This window comes from Stylophora pistillata, chromosome 3 (assembly GCF_964205215.1).
Source record: "Stylophora pistillata chromosome 3, jaStyPist1.2, whole genome shotgun sequence".
Taxonomy (NCBI): Eukaryota; Metazoa; Cnidaria; class Anthozoa; order Scleractinia; family Pocilloporidae; genus Stylophora; species Stylophora pistillata.
The window spans coordinates 48,300,965-48,320,205 of record NC_142521.1 but is presented as its reverse complement, the minus strand read 5'-3'; the positions used below and the strand labels follow the sequence as shown (position 1 = coordinate 48,320,205).

At 43.9% G+C, this 19,241-nt stretch overlaps 1 protein-coding gene across 1 annotated transcript in view; it reads left to right on the top strand.

Annotated features, from left to right (window-relative positions):
- The first annotated feature begins 595 nt into the window (after positions 1 to 595).
- Positions 596 to 19,241, top strand: part of LOC111337697 (neuronal pentraxin-2) — a 24,234-nt gene continuing 5,588 nt past the window's right edge. Inside the window, exons 1-3 of the mRNA XM_088752269.1 lie at positions 596 to 1,059; positions 6,085 to 6,307; positions 6,421 to 6,551. Coding sequence (XP_088608395.1) covers positions 648 to 1,059; positions 6,085 to 6,307; positions 6,421 to 6,551 — 766 coding nt within the window. The 5' untranslated portion in view covers positions 596 to 647. The remainder of the gene's footprint in view (positions 1,060 to 6,084; positions 6,308 to 6,420; positions 6,552 to 19,241) is intronic.

The window sequence follows — 19,241 nt, the reverse complement described above, 5'->3', positions numbered from 1 at the left end:
TAAATGAAGACCTAAATCTCAACATCTCTATCTGTTGACAGTGATTTGTTTGAAACCAGTTAAATAATTACTAAGACTGCAAAGATAGAGGCATTACGATTTGTCAGCTCATATATAGTCTGCTATTGTTAGTTTTCTTTCCGATTACGGCTCGCAATGCATCTTTTCATACTTCTTCTTCTTCCGCTTTTCTCTTTCTAATGTATTCGGAAGCGTGCTACAAAATTTTAAATTTGTAGACAACCAGCTTTGTACACATCTGAACACGAGTTAATATTTATTAAAAAAAATTAGCATGTGAAAGGAACGTCAAACTGAAAAAACAGGAAGGTCACTCTCGTGTAACCTGAAATAAAATGTAATGACACAAACGCAAAAAAAAGAAAAAACTAAAAGGGAAATGGAAATGAAGGCAATAAATAGATTTGCAACCGTTTAAATCGTGTAGAAAGCACTCCTACCCATTCACTAAAAGTCCAGTTTATCAATTGGGTTTAACGTCTTTGGTACGACGATAAGCATATATTATTGTCGTCTAGAAAAAAAAACTTGTTTTGTTTACATTGATCAAAATGCATCGTGCTCAATGAAAATTGCTTTGGTTTGTTTGATGACTCAGTCTTACTAACAGACCTCTTTCTGTCGCTATGTTCGCTAGCAAATCGATTCGTTCAAGTTATATGTTCCTGATCTTTGTGGTTTCACCACAAATTTCCTCATCCATTCGAGTCAATGAGACTATCTCTAATGGCAAAGTTTTCATCACTGGAGATCATAATGAAGTTGTTATGTCTTTAGCCCGAGAAACGAAAATGGAATTAGCTGAAATTAAAAACAAATTAAAGTCGTTAAGCGAGGGAAATGAAGAACTGTCCAGGAAATTGAAAGCTTTGGACCAAAGAATCTTGCCCTCAGAGGATGTACAGGGGAAAATTGATGCCATGAACCAAACGATCGAGGACATTGGAATGAAACTGGAGTTAATGAACAAGTCCAACGAAGATTTGTCCAAGATGATTCAGCCCATGAGTTTGAGGCTTACAATCTTGGAGAAGCAAGGTAGAAGCAGCTATCTTTCTTGATACAAATCAGGTTATTGAACGCTTTTGTATCGTACTAGGCTGCTCCTTACAAATTGCGAACATTGCTCTTAAAAAAATACAGTACTTCTACGCTTCTTAGTCACCAAAATTTATTGAATTTAGATTTAGATAAACCAAAGTGGCTGTGAGCCACTGAACTCGGATAATGATTAATGAAAGGCTAAGAATGGTCCTTTCATATTGATTTATAGCTGAGGGGATCTTCTTCCATGAATATTCAACAATGTTTCTGATACCTGATACAAGCACTTGCACAGTTTTATAAACTGAGGTATATCATTGAAAATTGTATCACTCGGCGTCTTATTCAATAAGAACAAGTGTTCATTTGACAAAGATTATTAAGGGGTTCTTCCTGGTACTGTAATTAAAAAAGAAAAGAAAACGGCAACAATAACAGCAACATTTCTTGGAAAGTTGTTGCTGTTTGAAAAAGGTGTAAGTTGATAATTCTCCCGAAATATAATATATAATGGCATCCTCGTCTCGGAGAGGCGATGGTCAGCGCATCAGTGTTGGCGGGCTCTTGAGCGGCTCAAAAGCCCGATTCTTGAGTGGCAATCTTTGTTGCAGCTGGTACAGATGTAGTTGGTGGCCTCTTGAACTGATCCTTGACGTTTCTTTCTCGTCCTCCTCTTGATAGTCGCCTCGGCCCTGGGCTTCATCTCAGCCCTGTGAGCTCCGTCCTTCACACCGCGACGCTCGGCGTTCCGGTCTGGCGCAAGGATCTCCCAGGTGTTGGGGTTGATTTCAGTGAGTTGCAGGTCGCGCTTGCAAACATCCTTGAAGCGAAGGAGTGGTCGGCCCGTGCGTCGGACGCCCTCCCGCAGTTCCCCATAGAGGACTTGTCTTGGTAAGCGACCGGGGTCCGTACGGTGTACATGGCCTAGCCACCGTAGGCGTCTTTGGATGAGTAGTGTAGGGATGCTAGGCATGTCGGCTCGCCCAAGGACCTCGGTGTTGGGGACTCTGTCCTGCCATTTGATCTGGAGGAGACGCCGAAGGCAGTGGAGGTGGAACCCGTTGAGCCGCTTCTCTTGTCTGGCGTATGTGGACCATGACTCGCTACCATAGAGGAGTGTGGAAAGGACACAAGATTGGTAGACTTGCAGCTTGGTCCTCTCGCTCAGCAGGTCGTTGTTCCACACTCTTTTGTTGAGTTTGGCCATGACTCCCGCTGCCTTAGCAATCCTTGAACTGATCTCGACGTCTAGCGATGTCTTGTTTGACATTGTGGACCCTAGGTAAGTAAAAGAGTCTACCACCTCCAATTCATTATTGTCGATTGTAATGACGGGAGGTGTCAGTGCATCTTGGGCAAGGATGTTGGTCTTCTTTAGGCTGATGGTAAGGCCGAACTCTTTGCAGGCGTGAGACAGCTTATCAACCAAGCGTTGGAGGCCTGCCTCGCTGTGAGATGCCAGGGAAGCATCATGTGCGAACAGCAGCTCGCGAATGAGCACCTCAAGGGTCTTCGTTTTGGCGCGGAGCCTGGCAATGTTGAAGAGCTTGCCGTCAGCACTTGTCCGAATGTATACACCGTCGGAGCAGTCGGCAAAGGCATACTGGAGTAACATCGAGAAGAAAATCCCGAACAGAGTTGGTGCCAGGACGCAGCCCTGTTTTACTCCACTTTTGACTGGGAAGACATCCGAGGTGGCTCCATCAAAGCAGACGGTGCTCTGCATGTCCTCGTGGAAGGCGGCGATGATGGCAAGGAGTTTTGGTGGGCAGCCGATCTTCTGAAGGATCTGGAAGAGCCCGCTTCGACTGACCAGGTCAAAGGCTTTTGTCAGGTCCACGAAAGCGAGGAACAATGGTTGCTGCTGCTCACGACACTTCTCCTGCAGCTGACGGAGGGAGAAGATCATGTCCACTGTGGACCTGGCGGCTCTAAACCCACATTGGGATTCTTGGTAAACTCGTGAAGCGAGACTCTGTAGGCGACTTAGAGTGACAAGCGCAAAAACTTTGCCTACAATGCTGAGGAGTGAGATGCCGCGATAGTTATTACAATCGCTTCGGTCACCCTTGTTTTTGTAGAGGGTGACTATACTTGCATCTCTCATGTCTTGTGGGATGTGCCCTTTCACCCAGCATTGGCGGAGGAGCTCGTGAAGCGGCTGGAGGATGGAAGGCTTGCCGTGCTTTAGAACTTCTGATGGTATGCTGTCCTTCCCTGGCGCCTTGCCACAGGCAAGGTTGTCGATGGCTTTGTTGAGCTCCTCCAGTGTGGGCACCTCGTCAAGCTCCTCCACGACTGATAGTCTGGGCAAGGCATCAAGGGCAGCGTCAGTCACGATGTTCTGGGTCGAGTAGAGTTCGAGATAGTGCACGACCCAACGCTGCAGCTGCTTGTTCTGGTCGGTGATGACCTCGCCAGACTTCACTTTGAGTGGTGCTGTCTTGATGCTCGTGGGGCCAGTGGCTGTCTTGATCCCCTCATACATCCCTCTAGTATGACCACAGTCGGCAGCTGTCTGGATCTTGGCGCACAGGTTCTGCCAGTACTTGTTAGCACAGCGGCGGGCGGTCTGCTGGGCCTTGCTCTTAGCTGCTCTGAGAGCGTCACGTATGCTGTGGCAAGGGTTCTGCTTGTAAGCCAGAAGGGCTATCCTTTTGGCTTCCGTGACTGGCTGTATTTCTTTCCAGTGCGCCTCGAACAGTAAGCATTCTTGTGTGCTTTTCTTCCGAACGCAGACATAGCCGAGTCGTAGATGGCATCCCGGAGGTGACACCATTTGGCGTCCGTGTCATCGGTTGTAGGCTGGTTAGCAAGCTTTTTCTGAAGGGTCTCGACGAAGCTCTGAGCCTTGACTGGGTCGGTAGTAGGGCAGGTGTTGATGCGGAGGCGGCCCTTTGTCTTGGCGGGGTGGATCTTACAGGGCTTCAGCCTGATCTTGCTGCCAACAAGGGAGTGATCTGTGTCACAGTCTGCGCTGTGGTAGCTTCGCGTGTGGAGGACGCTGCTGAGATCTGCTCTCCTGATAATGACAAGGTCAAGCTGGTGCCAGTGGCGGGACCGGGGATGTCTCCAAGACACTTTGTGCAGCTCCTTGCACTTGAAGTAGCTGTTGGTGATGCAGAGGCCATGGTGGCAGCAGAGTTCCAACAGTCTCTGCCCAATTCTCGTTTAACTTGCCAACACCGAAATGGCCGAGACAGGCGGGCCATGCTTGCCAGTCGGATCCAACGCGTGCGTTGAAGTCGCCTAGCAGGTATACGCTTTTGGAGCGGGGTATTTGGGACACTGTTTCCTCCAGGGCTTCGTAAAACTGATCTTTGGCCTCTGTGCTGGAGGTGAGGGTCGGGGCGTAAACAGACAGGAAGTTGACAAACCCTGTAGATGTCTTCATGCGGAGGACTAGGATTCTTTCGAGGCCTCCAGTCAGCTTTTCTGTGGTGGCGAGCGGCGAGTTCCTCACAGCAAAACCTACTCCATGCTGCCTCCGCTCGTCCTGGGACAAGCCTTGCCAAAAGAAGGTGTAGTCTGATTCTCTAAGAGAGCCGCTGTCGGCCAGCCGAGTCTCCTGGAGACAGGCAACGTCGATGTTAAGCCGTGTCAGTTCCTTGTTGATGATAGCGGTCTTGCGGGAGTCGTCAATCTGTTGAAGATCAGCAGAGAGACCAGGGCACATAGTGCGAACGTTCCAGCTTGCGATACGAAGAGCTGGAGTCTTCGTTAATGTTTTCTTTGTGTGACTGCCTGATGCAAAGTTGTGACTCGCTTGTCGGGGAGGTCCCCTAAGCCCTACGCACCCAGTAGAGCAGGCGAGCCAAGGCGGGGTAGCACCTTACTGGCTTGAGGCTGCCCAGCTTGAGGCGGGCGGTAGCTACCCAATGAAGCTACGAGGGCTTCTCCCGCCGTCGGATTAGGCCCCTGGCGCTCCAACCTACGCCAATCGGTCAGAAGCTTAGAACCGGTGAACTGCCTCATCCCGTGTTGTGCCGGAATCTTGCAAAACCGCTGGAGTGACCTCTCCAGTTTGCGCTGAAGGCCTGGGCGGGTTAATTTGGAGACGCTGGGTTACCCACACTTCAGTGTCCCCCTCTCGGTTCCGCTGGCAGAGTCCAAAGGAAAGGATGAACCTTTACAATTTGGAGCCAGTTTCACTGCAGGAGCTGCCGGAAGGTAGTGCTATGCATCTACCTTTCGCCTTAGGGGCTCCACTGCGGATTTAACCTCGAGGTTTACTCCTGAAGCCTTTCCTGCGATCAGGTATAGCCGCAATGCAGCGGAGGTTTGAAATCAGGGTTTTCCCTCCCCTAGATGGGTTTCCTTCAGCGCGGCTAAAGAGCCCCATCTACCCTGGGAAACTGGTTATGAGGCGCCAGTGACTCGCTTTCGCCCCTTCTCCTGTCAGTAGTGCCAGTTTCGCCGCGTGGAGGCCAGGAGTTGGACTTTGACTGTCAGAGGCTATTTGAAACGCACGCCGTGGGAAGCACTTCGAGAGGCTGTGGGAGCCCACCTCCACAACCCACTTCCCGGCTGTGACAGCCTTCGAAACCAGCCTTCGTTAACAGTAACCGCCTCCCGGTTAGCTCAATTGGTTAGAGCGCCGGATTGTGTTGTGCGGGAGGTCGAGGGTTCGAGCCCAGGCCGGACCGATACTCAGGGTCTTAAAATAAGTGAGGAGAATTTGCTACCTTTCTATAATCAAGAAATGGATAGATATTCTAGTCTTCTCGGATAAGGACGAATAAACCGTAGGCCCCGTCTCCTGCAGGGTTAGGGGTAGGAGACGTTAATTTCCCACGCACGAGAATACTGTGTTGTGGATGTCCTCCCTTGGGGTGGGATGGGTGGGAATTGGCCCTGAAAAGCCCCCATGGGGAGTGGTCAACTAACGTATGTACGTATGTATGTATGTATGTATGTAATAGAACCCTAACCTTTCGTCCCTAAATACCCTTGCGACTTAAGATCAAATCAGAAGTTACACTTTCAAAAATTTAACGAAAAAACTAACTTATTCTATAGTTTCAGGATATGCTCTGCAATTTCCACGAAAAGGAACCAGTGATTACGTCATCATCACACGTGGGATGCCAAGCCTCAAAGCTGTGACAGTTTGTCTGTGGATGAAAACCTCTGATACCGGAAATGAAGGAACTCCTCTGAGCTATGTTGTGTCTGGAGGACCCGAGGAACTCCTCTTGTATAACTACAGAAATTTTAGGCTATTTATCAACAACCATGAAAGGTTTGAGTCATTCATCTGAAGTTCTGTTCCGCTATTAATCATAGAAGTTGTTTTCATTTACTTGGTTGTTGTAAGCTTTAAGTAACCTACTCGCGTTTTGCTGCTGTTTGTAGTGGTTATACTTCTGTATCTGCTAACGATGGAAAGTGGCATCATATCTGCGTAGCATGGGATAATACCAATGGATCATGGAAATTGTTAAAAGATGGTTCGGTTGCCGCTTCTGGTAAAAGTCTCCAAACAGGTAAAACGTTCTTGTAGTCTGGAAAAGCCGGAATTCCACCGGAATATTTCAACGTCTGATTTTTTAATCGAAAACGACTCCGATGATTTTCCGAAGAGTTTACTAGCTCCGAATATACTCCGATGATTAACACGAACATTATTCGATGGTTTCCGAGGTTACCCAGAGAGCCCTGAATTTTTGAAGGCTTGTTTTTCAATTCTTCTTTTTTCTTTTTTCAAGATTTTTCCGAAGAGTGTACGAGCTCCGAATATATACTCCGAGGTTTAACCGAAAACTATCCGAGGGTCTCCGAAGTTACCCGGAGATCCTCGAGGAACAATCGAACCCCCGGCTTCATTTGTTTTTTATCGACTTTTTTTATTTCATCTTTTGTTTATTTTTAATTATTAACTTATCTATTTTTTAATGGCCGTGAGACTAAATAATAAACAACAAATCATTCATCAAATTATAGGTTAACATGGTCAGCGTTCTTTTAATCGGATCTCGATTATTCATTAAAAGAATACAAAGAAATTATAGCAATGACTTAGTCAGTCTGCCATTTATTCAATTACGATTCCGGGAAAGCACTGCTTAACGAAAGCGATAAGCTCTTCCTTTAGAGACAGGCCTCCCTCAGTTCTCCTCAAAAGACCTTGCAATTATAGCAATGACTTAGTCAGTCTGCCATTTATTCAATTACAATCCCGGGAAAGCACTGCTTAACGAAAGCGATAAGCTCTTCCTTTAGAGACAGGCCTCTCTCAGTTCTCCTCAACAGACCTTGCAAGTGGCCTGTATGGAACCAGGGACGACGTGTGCACAGACATGCTTTGTTAATATGGTAGTATCTTCTCTGTGCTCTTCCTAACTTCCAATATTTTGTGCCATCTAAGTACAGATTTGGATACCAGTCCACCTCTAAACGTCCAATGACTGCCATGCAATCAACAGGTTGAGAGTCTTTTTGAAAGCTTCCTTCACATCCGTTACATTTTGAGATGTTTCCTTCAGCTTCATTTAAAAGAAAGGATTAGAAGATTCAGGAATGATGGGTTTCGGCGGTAAAGGAAAACCTTGGGGCACGGATGGTTGGAGTGGACGCATACCGCTAAAGGAATGCTGCTGCGCAGAAGACATCGCCGGCGACAGCCTTTGGCTAAACATAGATGTCGTAAATGACTGTGGTAACGGCCCTGGGTATCCAAAAGGCTGATTTTGGCCAGCCCCATAAAGCGGGAGATCAGGGTCAAAATCCAGTTCCAAATAGGAACAGGCATAACAAAAAGTCAGACATCAAAATAGGAACAGGCACAGCCGATTAGGAACAGGCACAGCTGATTAGGAACAGGCACAGCTTATTAGGAACAGGCACAACTTATTAGAAACAGGCACAGCTTATTCACTAGGAACAGGCACAGCCGATTAGGAACAGGCACTGCCTATTAGAAACAGGCACAGCTTATTAGAAAGAGGCACAGCCTATTAGGAACAGGCACAACTTATTAGGAACAGGCACAGCCTATTAGGAACAGGTACAGCTTATTAGGAACAGGCACAGCCTATAAGGAACAGGCACAGCTTTTTAGAAACAGGCACAGCCTATAAGGAACAGGCACAGCTTATTAGGAACAGGCACAGCCTATTAGGAACAGGTACAGCTTATTAGGAACAGGCACAGCCTATAAGGAACAGGCACAGCTTATTAGGAACAGGCACAGCTTATTAGGAACAGGTACAGCTTATTAGGAACAGGCACAGCCTATTAGGAACAGGCACAGCTTATTAGGAACAGGCACAGCCTATTAGGAACAGGCACAGCTTATTAGGAACAGACACAGCCTATTAGGAACAGGCACAGCTTATTAGGAACAGACACAGCCGATTAGGAACAGGCACAGCTTATTGGGAACAGGCACAGCCTATTAGAAACAGGCACAGCCTATTAGAAACAGGCACAACTTATTCACTAGGAACAGGCACAGCCTATTAGGAACAGGCGCAGCCTATTAGGAACAGGCACAGCGTATTAGGAACAGGCACAGCTTATTAGGAACAGGCACAGCCTAATAGGGACAGACACAGCCTATTATATTAGGAAGGCCCTCGCACAGGCTTACTACACATTTGCAACTTCTCAGCATAGTGGAAAACAGGAGTGGAGAAGGGATCAATACCTCGCCATTTACTTACTTGCTGCATTTTAGTAGCCATGTTTAATTGCATCTCAGAGGGCCTTCTGGGAAACTTGGTGCCCAGTGCTCCTCGCTTTGCCAAGCTGTGCCTGTTCCTAGTAGGCTGTGCCTGTCCCTATTATGCCGTGCCTGTTCCTAATGAACTGTGCCTGTTCCTAATCGGCCGTGCCTGTTCCTAATAAGCTGTGCCTGTTCCTAATAAGCTGTGCCTGTTCCTAATAAGCTGTGCCTGTTCCTAATAAGCTGTGCCTGTTCCTAATAGGCTGCGCCTGTTCCTAATAGGCTGCGCCTGTTCCTAATAGGCTGTGCCTGTTCCGAATAGGCTGTGCCTGTTCCTAATAGGCTGCGCCTGTTCCTAATAGGCTGTGCCTGTTCCGAATAGGCTGCGCCTGTTCCTAATAGGCTGCGCCTTTTCCTAATAGGCTGTGCCTGTTCCTAATAAGCTGTGACTGTTCCTAATAAGCTGTGCCTGTTCCTAATAGGCTGCGCCTGTTCCTAATAGGCTGCGCCTGTTCCTAATAGGCTGCGCCTGTTCCTAATAGGCTGCGCCTGTTCCTAATAGGCTGCGCCTGTTCCTAATAGGCTGCGCCTGTTCCTAATAGGCTGCGCCTGTTCCTAATAGGCTGCGCCTGTTCCTAATAGGCTGCGCCTGTTCCTAATAGGCTGCGCCTGTTCCTAATAGGCTGCGCCTGTTCCTAATAGGCTGCGCCTGTTCCTAATAGGCTGCGCCTGTTCCTAATAGGCTGCGCCTGTTCCTAATAGGCTGCGCCTGTTCCTAATAGGCTGCGCCTGTTCCTAATAGGCTGCGCCTGTTCCTAATAGGCTGCGCCTGTTCCTAATAGGCTGCGCCTGTTCCTAATAGGCTGCGCCTGTTCCTAATAGGCTGCGCCTGTTCCTAATAGGCTGCGCCTGTTCCTAATAGGCTGTGCCTGTTCCTAATAGGCTGTGCCTGTTCCTAATAAGCTGTGCCTGTTCCTAATAAGCTGTGCCTGTTCCTAATCGGCTGTGCCTGTTCCTATTTCGATGTCTGACTTTTTGTTATGCCTGTTCCTATTTGGAACTGGATTTTGACCCTGATCCTGCTTTATACAGCCCCTCCTATTGCTGTGGTCACGTGAGACACCTTGCTGGTCAGGGAAAAAGTCTGATGTTGTGGCTGTAGATCTGATATTTTTATTCAAAATTCAAGTTATTAATTCAAGTTTAACTCAAAAAATTTATTTCGCGATCAATTTTTAAACAATGGCGTCACTAACGGAATTGTAATTGTGTAAATGGCAGACTGACTAAGGCATTGCTATATTTTCTCCGTACCCTTTTAATGAATAAGCTGTGCCTGTTCCTAATAAGCTGTGCCTGTTCCTGATAGGCTGTGCCTGTTCCTAATAGGCTGTGCCTGTTCCTTATAGGCTGTGCCTGTTCCTAATAGGCTGTGCCTGTTCCTAATAAGCTGTGCCTGTTCCTAATAAGCTGTGCCTGTTCCTAATAAGCTGTGCCTGTTCCTAATAAGCTGTGCCTGTTCCTAATAAGCTGTGCCTGTTCCTAATAAGCTGTGCCTGTTCCTAATAAGCTGTGCCTGTTCCTAATCGGCTGTGCCTGTTCCTATTTCGATGTCTGACTTTTTGTTATGCCTGTTCCTATTTGGAACTGGATTTTGACCCTGATCCTGCTTTATACAGCCCCTCCTATTGCTGTGGTCACGTGAGACACCTTGCTGGTCAGGGCAAAAGTCGGATGCTGTGGCTGTAGATCTGATATTTTTATTCAAAATTCAAGTTATTAATTCAAGTTTAACTCAAAAAATTTATTTCGCGATCAATTTTTAAACAATGGCGTCCCTAACGTATTTTACTGCATGTCAAGTCTTCACAAGGCTTGCGTTTTCGATCTTTCTTAGTTCTTCGGACGAGGAAAAAGGGGTAGGATATCGGGTTTCTTAATTCCTCATAGGTGTTCGACCATGTTCATGGGGGTTTCATTGTTCCTCAGGCCGGATCCTCGAGTAACTTCGGAGTATGTGCACTGCTCGCACACCACTCGACAAGTTACAAGTTAATTAGGTCTTCTAAAACAATTACTTACAATAAACACCGCCTGAAAATACCGAGCTAAACTAGGCGGGCGATACTCGGAAAATCTTCGGAGTTGTTGTAAAGTGCTACTGAAACGAAATTTTCGTATCTGAAATATTTGCTTTAACCTGTAGTTTTCAATATGCTGATCATCATGAGATAATTTGCTTTGGCCAAAAAGAAGCGAAAGATATCTTTTTTAACCGTTCAAATAAAAAATTTTACACAAAACCATGTCCGGGCCCTGGTACCGAGCTAAATGGATTGATGACGTCACTGGTTGTGTTCACTCCGATAGCGTGGTTTATTTCACTGTGAAATGTTCAGCAGGCAACCCTGGACGATACTCCTACTCTTGTACGTTGGATCAGCGATGATCTGATCGGCCCAAAATTACGAATATGAAATATAAATATAGAGGCAAGACCGATACAACATAGATAAGTAAATTTTAAGACGGAGCACTATATTTCGGCTGGCCAAACCAGCCTTCTTCAGGTGCAGTGGGAATTAACAGAGAATTGAGGTGATGCTTCATAGATAGCTGTATGATGTAACAGCGGAAATATGTAAAACTAATTTGATTGAGAATGAGATAACAATAAAAATAGATTTCTATTTTTCTATTTATTGTTATCTCATTGTCAATCAAATTAGTTTTACATATTTCCGCTGTTACATCATACAGCTATCTATGAAGCATCACCCCAATTCTCTGTTAATTCCCACTGCACCTGAAGAAGGCTGGTTTGGCCAGCCGAAATATAGTGCTCCGTCTTAAAATTTACTTATCTACGTTGTATCGGTCTTGCCTCTATATTTTTATTTCACTCACTGTTTGTTTGTATTTGTGTGCGAAGGAGATGGCAGATATTGAAGTTTTGTCAAGTGAATCTTCTTCTGAACGAAGCGAAGTTGTCTCCAGTAGCGAAGAAGAAGATGGTGGCGTAAAATGGGGTTGACAGGCCTACACGACTCCCAAGCGTGTGTTTAGAGTAGCGTATTCAAAGTTTAGCCCTCACGAGTATGTCTTTGAGCGACCGCCCTCTTTTGTAAGATCCGAGCGGCGGATTTTGTATAGTTCGCTCAGTAGTGCTTGTGTTTCTATTAAATGCCAGTTTTTCATGAGAATTTGCTTTATGTGTGGCACTGAGTACGTACATTAGGGACTGCGTCTTTTTCGAATCGTCCGCCTTTGTAGATGTACAGCTATTTTTTTGATTGTCTCGATCGTTAAGTTGTCTTGATTGCTTTCAGCTTGCGCCACGCGCGCTGATTCGATCGTACTACAGTTCTTAGTGTTCATTGTTCCAGCCGTTTTGGCTCGTTTTCTTTTCTTTATTTCGGTATTAAAACGACCGATTTCACGTTCATAGAAGCAAATGATCGCCTTTACTGTTTCTTGCTCCGCGTTGTTAAGGATTTGCTTTATCTCATTTTTGAAATCCTCGTCTGCTCTTATTTTGGCCCTCGCCCTATATTGTAGGGACTCTGGGCATGTTCTGCTAGGCATTTGGTACAGAGGGATTTGTTCGTTATACTCAGACTTGCCGAGTAGATCATCTTCAGTGGCGGTGTCGTATGAGGCTTCCATGTTTTCTTCATTCTCTGAATGGCATTGCTTTGGCCCGGGGCGTTTAGTAGCCCATCTGCCGTTATAATGTCTTTCGACATTTTCTGTAGATGGTCAGGCAAGACCGCGACTTCGATCCTAATCTTGTGGATCTCGTCAGTTGCCGATTAACTAAGTAGACTGGTAGAGATTCGTTCTCGGTATCAGTCGGGAATTTTGCTCCCTATCCAGGCGAACCTCTCGCAGATAGCCAAGATGCCGATGTAGCCGCCGATGAATAAGACGAGGATGGCATTTTGCCCGAAATCCTCTTTTTCGGCCTCCCAACATGCAAGCCACACTCCATGCTTTTACCCTTCTTTCACAGAAGTACACAACCAGTGACGTCACAGGGCTGTTTTGGCCGCGCCAAGATGGCCGCCAATTTTGATATCAGCCGGTCAACTTCGAATGGTTAAAAATGTACTTTCCGCTATGCGTTGGCCCAAAAAAAGTACACAGCGTTTGCAAATAACGTTCAAACTCTATTATATTGCAAAAATCTCGGATATGAAAATTACGTTTCAGTAGCACTTTAAATTAAAGACAGGCCTTGAAAACTTCAGGGATCTTCGGGTAACTTCGAAAACCTTCAGATAATCTTTGGTTAATCTTCGAGTTTATTCGGAGCTCGTACGCTCTTCGGAAAGGTAAGCTGGAAAACCTGCAAGGTCTGTTGAGGAGGATTGAGGGAGGCCTGTCTCTAACGGAAGAGTTTATCGCTTTCGTTAAGCAGTGCTTTCCCGGAATTGTAATTGTGTAAATGGCAGACTGACTAAGGCATTGCTATATTTTCTTTGTACCCTTTTAATGAATAATCGAGATCCGATTAAAGGGACGCTGACCATGTTAACCTATAATTTGATGAATGATTTGCTATTTAAAATAAACAAAAGATGAAATAAAACAAGTCCATAAAAAACAATGAAGCCGGGGGTTCGAAAGTTCCTCGTAGATCTCCGGGTATCTTCGGAGACCCTCGGATAGTTGTCGGTTAATCCTCGGAGTATATATTCGGAGCTCGTATACTCTTCGGAAAAATCTTGAAAAAAGAAAAAAGAAGAATTGAAAAAACAAGCCTTAAAAAATTCAGGGCTCTCTGGGTAACTTCGGAAACCATCAAATAATCTTCGTATTAATCATCGGAGTATATTCGGAGCTCGGACTCTCTTCGGAAAATCATCGGAGTCGTTTTCAATTAAAAAACAGACGTTGAAATATTCCGGCGGAATTCCGGATTCCTGCTTTTCCAGACTACTAATCGTTCTTAACGCTAGCATTGGTCCATGCAATAGTATTAGTCGTGTTGTGAATAAGGGTGGTGAATGGTCCTTCAAAAACTGTGGGTCTCGCAAAATTTAGTCGAATGTCGTAGGTCTCGCAGTCTCGTTTTTTCAGCGGTTATGTGCGTCTCGCAGTCTCGTTTTTTATACGAAGGTGTCTCGGAGTGTCGATTTTTTGTAAGGCTAAGGGTCTCGAAGTCCCGATTCGTTTCTTGGTTTTTTTTAAATGACGTCTTCTCGTCACTTTTAATATTGAATTTCATTAAAGCAACTTTCAATTTCAGATAAAAAGTCAATCGTAACTTCTCCAAATTCTCTGAATTCAACAAAAAGCTAGAAAACCTACCGCAACTTCATTTTGGCGCCAGAAAAAAACAGTTATTTTGTTCTAGGATATCATAACGTAGTGTTTTAGTCGAATTTCCAGCTCCAGCTAGTACACAGAAGCTGGCTAAAATTGGGAATCATGAAACCCACACACTGACCCACGATAGCTTATGATGAAACCCACGAAGTCGGAGAACTTATCTCTTGCCCCCTGTGGAACTGCGTAAAAGCACAAGCATTCCCAGTGAAACAAATAAGTTACTATACACGCTATGCATAATGAAAATTTGCTTAACAAGCCTGGTAACAAGTTTGCACGAAAGCGAGGTCCGTCGGGCTACTATGTTTTTCTTCCTTCGGAGGCTTTTACCTTGGTTAACACAAAATGAGCTCGGTTGCAAACAATCTAAAGCTTTCAGATGCAGATATTCCTGGTTCATCACTAAGTGGGAGAGCTCCAGCCAATTTAAAAGTACAAGAACTAAAATTCTGGCTAAAATGCAGAGGAGATCCCGCCAAAGGTATAAAGACGAAAGCCCAACTTGTTAAAAGGTAAGACAACAACAATTATACCTACTTTTAAAATGTCAAGAAGCTCATTGATATTATTAATTGGCCATGAAAGAAAAGAAAAACCCTAACATTTTCTAATCAATCCAAGAGATATTGAATTCAGATTGTAAAGTTATAGGTCGCTCAGACTCGATCGTTTTCGATTGAAATTGCGTTCTGCACCTCATTCGACACGAAATGAAATGAAATATGAAATGTATAAACATTTACGCTTCGAATAGACTTTATTTTCGTCTGGATCCACTACATTTTTGTCTTTTCCAGCCTTGATATACTCTTCTACCCTTTACATCAAACGAGAGAAATTTCAAGTGTTTTTATATGTTGATCCAACATATGAACGTATCGAACGAGGTGCGGAGCGCAATTTAAATCGAAGACGATCGAGTCTGAGCTAATTATGGTCTGAGCGACATATAACTTTACAATCTGAATTCAATATCTCTTTGGATCGATTAGAACATTTTAAGACTTTTCTTTTCTTTCATGGCCAATAATATCAATGAGCTTTTTGACATTTTAAAAGTAGGTTCAATTGTTGTTGTCTTACCTTTTAACAAGTTGGGCTTTCGTCTTTGGAACTTTTGCGGGATCTCCTCTGCATTTTAGCCAGAATTTTAGTTCTTGTACTTTTGAATTAGCTGGAGCTCTCCCACTTAGTGATGAACCAGGAATATCTACTTCTGAAAGCTTTAGATTGTTTGAAACCGAGCTCATTTTGTGTTAACAAAGGTGAAAGCGTCCGAAGGAAGAAAAACACAGGGGCCCGACGGACCTCGCTTTCGTGCAAACTTGTTACCAGGCTTCTTAAGCAAATTTTCAATATGCATAGCGGGTATACTACTCACCTTACAGTGCCTCATACATGGACAATTGAATAAGATACTTCCAATACCCTTAATCAAATACTTAGTTTGAATTAACTTTCTTTTCCAGAAAAAATTAATCTTTTGAATATTAACTTACATTTCCTGTATACGTAGCTGGTGTTTTGTTTTCCCCGCTTTCGACGCGATCGCCGGAAAGAGATCGAGTGCATGGTAGTTTTAATATTTCGACCTATTTTGCCAACTTTTGCCATCTTAGGCAAACAATCCCAGGTAAAACCACCATCAGTGCGACTTGCGGCCTAGATCTTCTATAGGTAGCTATAGTAGCTTACAGTAATAGGACGGCGGGAATGGCCAAGCGTGGCGTGGTTGTTTTCGCGAGGCCGGCGGGATTGAAGTTTTACTGGTAGACTAACAGCACATTCATAAATACCAACATTTATAGAGTACTTACGTGATTCGTGCTTTCGCTTCCGATGAGAAGAAGAAGACCTTAGGCCCACTTCGGTTTCCTCCATTGTTTTGAACGGCCGCACATTCTATCTGACGGCCTCCAGACAACTTGAGTTGTAAGTGACAGCGCGTTAGTAAAAAACAAAATCAAAGGGAAACGGAATAGGGTAAAATATGGACTGGACTGGACTATTTTTCGGACGAGTTTTTGGACGATTTTTGGACCATTTTATAAGGGGGGACGTACACCTTTAGTACTCAGGGAGGGGTGGTGCATTCGACAAGTACTGAGGAAGGGGTGGTGGAAGAGTGTTATTACTCAGGGAGGGGTGGTAGGTGGTTGTAATTGTAAACACTACTGGTTAATGGAGCTTTTACTCGATCGTAATAATTATTTTAATCCGTTTTTCGACTGACTTCTCCTATATCAACATTTTACGCTGGGCCGCGGCGTTTCTTTAATTTTTTACCCATGCAAAAGCGAAACTGCCACGTAAACACTGGAATTCAATTCTTATTGAAAATATCGCGTTTGCGATCCTCCACTGTTGAGTTACCAGTCTGGCATAGGTTATGCGTGTGCCTTTTGAGTCGACTTGCGCGCCATCAGTTTTCCTTTGTGTAATTACCAGATTTATCTATCTTTCTTTTGTCATTGATGTTATCAGACGAGATCACAGAATTTCCGTTCCTTGGCCCTTGACTTTAGCCGCAAATATAGAATTCACAAGCGTTATCGCAATTTTAACGTTTGTACGTTTGCAATATGAAATCATTTTTGGTACAATCGTACAAAGCAATATTCTCTCAGGTGTCTCGTTAACACAGACCTCGCAAACGCAGACCGCAGACCGCACACCACGAAAAACGTGTAAAACAGTGTGTAATTACCTGATTTATCTCTCTTCGTTTTGTCATTGATGTTATCAGACGAGATCTCGGAATTTCCGTTATGCGAAAGCGAAACTGCCACGTAAACACTGGACTTAAATTTATATTTAAAATACTGCGTTTACGATCCTCCACTGTTGAGTTATCCGTGTGCCTTTTGAGTCGACTCGTGTGCAGTATCAGTTGCTTCACATTTTCCTTTGTGTATACAGTATGTTATTACTGAATTTATCTATCTTCCTTTTGTCAGTGATCTTATCAGACGAGATCACAGAATTTCCTACCGAAATACCTAGTTAAACAATAGAGTGTTTCTGTCGAGGAACTATCGGCTGATAGTTGCCCCTTGGAAATTTGATGTTCTTAAAACAAATATGCTAGTTTTAAGAACATCAAGTTTCCAAGGGGCTACTATCAGACCGTAAGTTCCGAGACATAAACACTCTATTATCTTTATTGTTCACCACTAAATTTTCTTCCGCGCGCCAGTTTAAAATAATCAATAATTATTACGATCGAGTAAAAGCTCCAGTAACCAGTAGTGTTTACAATTACAACCACCCTACCACCCCTCCCTAAGTAATAACACTCTTCACCGACCCCTCCCTCAGCACTTGTCGACTGCACCCACCCCTCCCTGAGTACTAAAGGTGTGCCTCCCCCCTTATAAAATCGTCCAAAAATCATCCAAAAAATCGTCCAAAAAATCGTCCAAAAAATAGTCCAAAAAATCGTCCAAAAAATAGTCCAGTCCAGTCGATATTTTACCCTATGCCAAGGAAGACGACCAAGTGCAACCTCATTACCGGAGATTGGGTCATGGCCAGAAAAAAAAATAGAATTTATTGACTGTTGACAGATTTTCAGATCTGATGTTTCGTACAAGGGTTTACAACAAAAGGATCCTTTGTGAGACTTTTGTACAAGTTCATTCTAGCTCATTCTCATAGCTCTAAACCAAATCTGGGGCTCGCACTTTAAGTCTGAACGTCTCGCGCTCGCACTCAAAACCCTTTGAAGTCTCGGTCTCGCAATCTAAGAAGTCAAAATGTCTCGGGCTCGTAAAGAAAAACGCTAGTCTCGCCGTCTCGGAAAGTCTCGCATTTACCATTCGCCACCCCTAGTGAATGTAACTGCAAATACGAAATAACAACGCTGCGAGCCGATTCAGCAAAATTCGAAGATTTATTTAAATAAACGAAGTACGAAGTACAAATAAGAAATATTAATATTAATGTTGTTAGTACTCAGGGAAAAAAAGATGATGTTGGGCTTGTAAAATCAAGATAAGGTACCATTGTACATTGTGTAAATAAGGGAAGTGATTGGCATGACAATAAAACGCGAGTTAAACTATGTCTTTATGGGAAGGAGCTTCAAAATTCTATTCTTCAAACATAACATTTCGAAGAGCCTATTGACAATAATTAACATTATTATTCACAGGAGAAAAAATAAACAGTTCTGTACAGTCTAAAATAATCCTAGTTGTTGCATATTGAGCAAACTCTTGCAGCATATTTTTGTGAACAAGTTCTTGTGCTGGAAATGGGAAAGGTTCTTTCAGTTCCACATAGTTAAGATTAATCCATGTAATGCAGATTCTGGACACCAGGCTCTTGCTGATCCCAAATCTATCAGCAAGATCTTGTACAAATAACCCAGCCTTTAGTCTCATAAGTATGAGCAAAAATTCATCCAAGAATGACAGTTTCTTGAAGGCCCCGGCTTACTTCTGTTATCATCTGTTTGGTATGGCTGACTCTCTTTTGACAATTTCTCTCCTTTCCAGTACTGCATCTTTGCCAGCACTGGGTCAATAAAATTATAGAAGCTGATGAGTGCTCCATAGTTTGGGAATCCAGTATAAAATAGAACCGCAGACTCATCATCTTTAATTTTGTCAATTGAAAATTGGCACGCCAATAAATATCCCCCTCATTTTCAACTTCACTTAGTTTTTCTTTCAAGTCAGCTAATTGTACTTGCAGTAGCTCTATTTCCCGTTGCAGCTTAAGAACATCTGATTGTTGCAGGGCTGGTGAAGATGAAGCAGCATTGACAGTTGACACAGCTGCTTCAACTTCTTGGTGAAATAATTCCTGTTCAACTTCAAATGACTCTTCTTGAGTTGTCACAGTTGCTACTGGGACCCTTTAAGCAGGCATTTTCCGTGTTTTTTTCGGTACTGACTAGTTTAATCGAGATGGTTCTGCCCATATATATAATAATAAACTCATGATTTTATTAAATTTTTAATTTTACATTTTAATTTTACATTATAATTTTATAATTTTACATTCAGTTCACAGATATCGTATAAGACCACAGTGCACAAAGAAATATAAATGTCACCTTTTTAATAAGGAGAAAAAAATCCCAGCATAAACACTACAATACCGAAAATCAAAGCTCCATTTTCTTTTGGTATCCAAGCAACAAAACAACCGTACAAACATTATAAACCTT